At 48.0% G+C, this 6,000-nt stretch overlaps 1 protein-coding gene across 1 annotated transcript in view; it reads left to right on the top strand.

Moving 5' to 3' along the window:
- Positions 1-1,202: 1,202 nt before the first annotated feature.
- RPS6KA3 (ribosomal protein S6 kinase A3) overlaps positions 1,203-6,000 on the top strand; it is a gene marked incomplete at both ends in the record, with an annotated part of 111,355 nt that continues 106,557 nt past the window's right edge. Inside the window, 3 exon segments of the mRNA XM_084258210.1 lie at positions 1,203-1,271; positions 5,094-5,102; positions 5,104-5,136. Coding sequence (XP_084114336.1) covers positions 1,203-1,271; positions 5,094-5,102; positions 5,104-5,136 — 111 coding nt within the window.

Genomic DNA, 6,000 nt, shown 5'->3' with positions numbered 1-6,000 from the left:
TCCTGCCAACAAGATGTTTTTAAATAATTCCCCAATCTCTGCCGAGAGGGGCTTCGCTACTGTACCTCCTTGCTTTCTACTTCGTGAAGATTCGGGCAGCAGGGATGGGGGCTTCCAGGACTGGGACTCGCCCCACGGCTCTGCGGGGCAGGGGACGGGAGGGGGGGGAGAGGGTGTAACTCTTGCAGGGCGAACCAGTCCCAAATATTAAAAATTTAACAGGAGATCAACTTGGAGAGCCTCGAATGAAATCGCGGGCCGAACCCCAGGAGGTTCCCCAGCACTAACCTCTGGGTACCGTCGTAGGGGGTGGGGGGGGCAGGTGACTGTCCAGCGTGTGACCCTGGGGCGGGCGAGTCCAGGGTCATTATAGGAGGGGGTCCCTAAACAAGGCGCACCCAGGGAAGAGTCCAGCGGAGCAGACCTCCCACGCCCCCTGCCCGGGTCCTTAGCTGGGAACTGCAGCCCCTCGCCTCGCCCAGGTCCCTCCCGGGCTGGGCGGGACCACTGTTCTCTATTCTCCCCCACACCCTCCCCACCCCCCCAGCTCCGACCCGCTCGGACCCTCGGCCGACAAAGGCTCCCGGCCTTTAGCCCCTGCTGGCGCTCCCCGCGTCTTTTCCCCGCTTCCCGCCGACGCCCCCAGATCTCCGGGGCTCGCCCTTCCTGAAAGTAGGCGAGGCTCCGACGCCGAGGCCGGGGCGCGGAGGGAGGGCGGAGCGGCGCGCGGCCGCCCCGAGCGCGTCTCGCAAGCCCCGCCCCCGGGTGCGCGCGGCGGTGGCGGCGGCGGCCGAGCCTCGCTCTGAGAGACAGGTATCGCTTAGGCGCCATGTTGTGAGCGGAAGTGGGGGAGCGCGCGGCCGCCGCTGTTCGGCTGCGAGCGGGCGCGGGAACCGGCGGGGGGGGCGGAGCTGTAGTCCCGGCGGCGGAAGGAGGAGAGGAAGAAAGGGGCGAGACCCGGTGCCGGCCAGCGGCGCGAGGCTCTCGCTCGAAGCGCGGGCGTCTCCAGCCGGGCGCGCGGCGTTCGAGGCTCGGCGTCGGCACCGAGCCCTCTCCGGGGCAGCCGCCGCCGCCGCCGCTGCTGCCGCCGCCGCCGCTACTACTGCCGCTGCTGCCGTGGGGCTCGGGCGGCGACGGAGCGGGGCCGGCCGCGGGCGGGCGGGGAGGGAGGAGGCGGTGAAGGCGGCGGGCCGGGGGGGAAGATGCCGCTGGCGCAGCTGGCGGACCCGTGGCAGAAGATGGCTGTGGAGAGCCCGTCCGACAGCGCGGAGGTGAGTGGCGCGGGTCGGACGGGGCCGGCGCGCCCCCTCCCTCGCCCGGGTCGGTCGCTCGGCCCCTTCCCCGGGGTGACCGCTCGGCCCCTTCGCGGCCGCTCGCGTCTCCCCTCGGTGCGGATTCCGGTTTGGGTAGTTGGGGTTGGTCTCTTTGCCCTTCGGTTCCCCCTCCCCGCGCCTTCACCTCCCCGCCCTCGCTCGGGGGGCTGCTGGGGTGGTGGCGCGTGGGGTTTGGAGTGGGCGCCGGGGCTCTGCCAGAACCGATTTTAATCAACTTTGCGTGGGGGGAGCGGGAGGCGGAGCGGGGGCCGGCGAGGAGTTGGGAAGTTTGGCCCTGCCTGGTGGGGGGCTTCCTTGGACCCCGGTGACTTTGGGGGTCACGGGGTAGGGGTGGCTTCGCTGGGGAGCGTGGACTCTGGAGTCCAGCCCGGGGAGGGAGTTGCTGCGGGAAGACGGGCGAGCGTGGGCAGGGACGGGCCAGGGCCGGGGTGGTGACCTGGGGGGGTTTCGGGTAAGGGGTACGGGACAGCCGAGGGATTTTGCCTTCTGCACCCCGCGCCGCAGCGGTATCGGTGGCTGCAAAGGGAAAAAGTGGAAGCCCTAGTTCCTCCCCCCAGCCCCGATTTGAGGTCGCTTAAGCTAGAAGACCCCGTCCCTGCGAGTTTAGCTTGAGTTTCCTGTCCGTGGAGGTGACAGGGTGAGATTCAAGGAGATCGGCGGCCGCCGTAAAAGGGCTTTCTGGTTTTCCTCGCCCGGGATCTGGTGACCGTCTTTGAGACACCCACCCGACTACCAAACACCCAAACAGTGTACCCAGACCAGCCAGGTAGGATTTCCTCGGCCACATCACAGCACCAAGGGTTTCGCAGCCGCCCCTGTCCCAGAACCAACTAGGGGTCTGCGAAAATCATCCAGGCGAGACCCATTCCAGGGCATCAACGCTCCTCTCCGGAGTAGAAAATCAATTCCTGATGGTGGCGCGTCTGTGATTCTGCCTTCTTGACTTTTTCCTGTCTTCTCTCCCCGCAGCGGACTTTGGGGGATTACAGGATGATAGGCTGCGTGTGTGTAATAGTTACTGAGTGAGTGACCCCATTTCTGGAAAGCATGACTGGAGCGCGGGGGTGGAATGGGCAGGCTCTGATGAGTGGTGTACTTGGCGGCAGCCGCTGCCCTGCCGGCCTCCGCAGTGTGAGAGGTGGATAGGGTTACTGGTTACGTCAGTAAGACCGAGGCTCAGTTTGATCTGAGATGCGGGACACTTGCATTCTCGGGTATAATGGAGGGGGAGGGGGATCCGTGCAGATCGCTTTTCGATTTTTTCCTAGTCACCTCCACTGCTGTATTAAATGTTTATCTGCTCTCAACGCGGCAGCGTTGTAATAGTGCTTACAGTTGGCGCTTAGTATTTTGCGATCTGGATCATGTTTTTAAATCCTAAACTAAACGGTGCTCTTCAGTAGAAAAGACATTTGACATATGTTACCTAAATATTTTCAAGGGGAAAAAATGTTTTTAAAATTGGCAGAATTATAAGAATTTCAGTTGAAATTGTGTTAGCCAACCTAATACTATAAATATTTTATGAGAGTCAAATTTAGAATGTCTAATCATCTTTTGAATGGATAGTGTAAAAAATCGTTTGCCAGTGGGCTCTTTTCATTCATTTTTTCCTTCTGAAATTTTTTCATGTTAAATAATATAGCTAAAAGATTAATATAATATGTTCTCAAAGTGCTGCTGACCTTGTGGAAAAAAATTGGATTTACTTTGAACCCGATTTTTTGATGGGAACGTTCACATTTGCATCTCCAAATCAGTCCACATACCTGTTTGGCATGTAGCAAACTGTAAAAAAAAATCATTTAAAATTCCACCTTATCCTTCTTCTGTATAGCACATTTGGATAAGGAAGGCACAAAAACTGGTATTTACTTAGCACTTACTACATGCCAGATCCTGTGCTACATGCTATTTCATTTTATCTTTCTCATGACCTAACAGAGTAGGATTATGGCCCCCCATATTACAGGTTAAGAAACTGAGTCTCAGAATTTAAGGCTACGAAGATTGTAAATGGCAGAGCCATTATTCAAAGCCAGGTTGATATAATTTGTGTGCTTTGCTTTATATGAGGGTAGATGCTTCAAATCCCTTGTGGAAAACTTCAGGGTATAAAAAATAAACCAATGAATAGTTAGAGGTCTTGTATTTTTCAGACACAAATTAGGGTTATTATAAGAGGTCTCATTTGCTAAAGACTGGTCATTTCAGTAACTGTCATGTTTTCCAGAACCTAGCAGATAGGATTCCACAATTTGCCATTTTCAGAGAATTTTCTTGATATTCTGACATAAGGTATGTCAAACAGAGCCATCATTGCCTGAATTTATTAAACTAAATTTTAACAAATTATCTAGATTTTCTGTGGCCTCTGGTTGTTCAGCTATTTCAAGTGAATTACTTCTGATCCAAATTTGGAAATAGTGAAGCTGGTAAGGGAAGGATTGAGAATTTACAGTCAGAAGTTTAATATTGGATTTTTTATTATATCTACTATCACGCCATCTCTTCCCCACTAGGTTCTTATCAGAGAATAATTCTGTTTTACCAGAATTAAATCATTTTTTAAAATACTCATTTGAATAAATAACATCAAAATTTTTCTCTCCAGTTTAAAAGGTTTCAGAGTTGGTCTGTATAGGAGTTTACATGTCTGGTCTCATCCATTGTAGACTGTAAACTCTCAAAAGCAGAAACTTTTTTTCCCCCACTATATTCTCAACACCCACATTGTTGCTGGCATAGCATATCATGTACCCAGTAGATAGCCACTGAATGAATTGTGAAGGTCAGAAATGGGGTGATTATCATTATTATTTCTCTTCTTGTTTTAATCTTACCTTGTTGTGTGGGCACTCTTTAGCAACCTCAGTATCTCACCAAAAGCACAGGCAGTTTCTTCTTTCCTTTACATGGCCTTCCTGCTTTAACACCTCATACGGGTCTCATGGTGCGCTAAACAAAAAACCGTTGTGGTTGAACTCAAACATGGGTCAGCACATGATAGGCTAGAACTAGGCTGAATGTTTAAAAAAGCAAATTTAGTATAATAAAGGAAGTACTATGTTGGCAAAGTCAAGGTGGGTACAAGATTAAAAACAAATAGAGACTATACTTTCAGGGATTATTTCTATAGTTTATCAAGAATAAAAAAGCTTCCTAAATAATCTGGGTGAGTTCAGAACTCTTTGATGAGTTATTTGAAAATTGCAAGTATGCATCTTTGAATACTTGACTGTTTAGGAGATGGACATCAAGATATTGTGGAAGTTTCATTCTAGAAATGCCTGGCCACTGCTATCAGAAACAACATTTACTGGATCATAAGCCTAACCTAAAGTGAAAATATTTTCTCAGTTTCAGTAAAGTATAAATGATAGTAAACCTAAATATGAACAATTTTCAAAAATAATAAAATGAAGGAAGTCATGTTTTCTTTACAGAAATTACAAAAATAATCACCTCGAATTCCTTTAAATAACAAATACCCATAGTGCATTGAAAAATATTAACTATATATTTTCTTTATTAAAAAATGAGACACTTGTGTTTTGAAGACCAACTTCAGTGAGTGCGCAGCCATTTTTTAACCTCAAAGATTGTATTTGATTCTGTAGTGTTTCTGCTGTCACTATCAGTTTTCTTACATTTCATCTGTAGGGATAAACATTCTGTTACAGTATGATAATTGATTTTGAAAAAAAAGTTGTATTAAGTTTCTTTACCTTTTCCTGTTTCGTTTTTACCACCTTTCAGGTTTTTTTCATTCCCACAAGTGGAAGATCTGAGGAAAGGACAGGTATTGTTACGTGTCAACTGTCAAGTAATTGTGACACATTACTAAACACTTCATTGTTTTCAGTGCTTATGGTAAAGGATGTCAGCTTTCACTAAATTAAAATTTAGGAAAGTTTGCCTTATTTTTACAGCTTGGTCCTATACTAATGGGTTTGATCCAAAACCTAAAACTTCCTTGGTACATTTAAATTTCAAGATAAAAAGATAAACTTATCAAAAGAAATGAGTATAGGCAGACTTTGCTTTTTATTTAGTACATTTCTGGAAATCACAGTGCGTATATATCCTACTTTTATGTGGGAAGAGTAACATAATTGGGATGTGTACTCTTGACCAAGGACTTGACATTCAGCAGATTACAGAATGATTAAAAACACCATAGGTCATTTATCAGGAGTCTGAGTTGCAGAAGAATTATTCTAAACATTTTTAAAAATTCTATCCACAAAAAAATTCATACCATTGTGATCATTGACAGGATTTGCTCTAGCATTCCTTGCTCAGCTTCATGTGATCTATGAAGCTGTGAATGAGGTGAAGTCAAGTGACCCAGTTCACCCAGTGCAAAATGGATACTTTAGACCACGTGGCTGAAATAACATTGTACAACAGTGACATCTGGGTGGTCTCTTGGTAATGCAACATTGTGGTAGTGCTGGCTGTGTACATGTTTTGGTAAATAGCAAGTTTTTAAGCATTGGCATGCAATTATGAAAATAATTACATTACATATCCCACTCCCCAGTTCACATAATAGAAAAAACAAGAAACTGCATTTTAATACTTAGCATTAGGTGTCTTTTTCCTGCCCCATCATTGTGTTCATTTGGAGATAATAATACAGTTTACTATATCATGAACCCAG

Source organism: Talpa europaea (assembly GCF_964194135.1).
Source record: "Talpa europaea genome assembly, chromosome: X".
NCBI classification, from domain to species: Eukaryota; Metazoa; Chordata; class Mammalia; order Eulipotyphla; family Talpidae; genus Talpa; species Talpa europaea.
The sequence above is the reverse complement of the archived record's forward strand: the minus strand, read 5'-3'. Positions and strand labels throughout refer to the sequence as shown.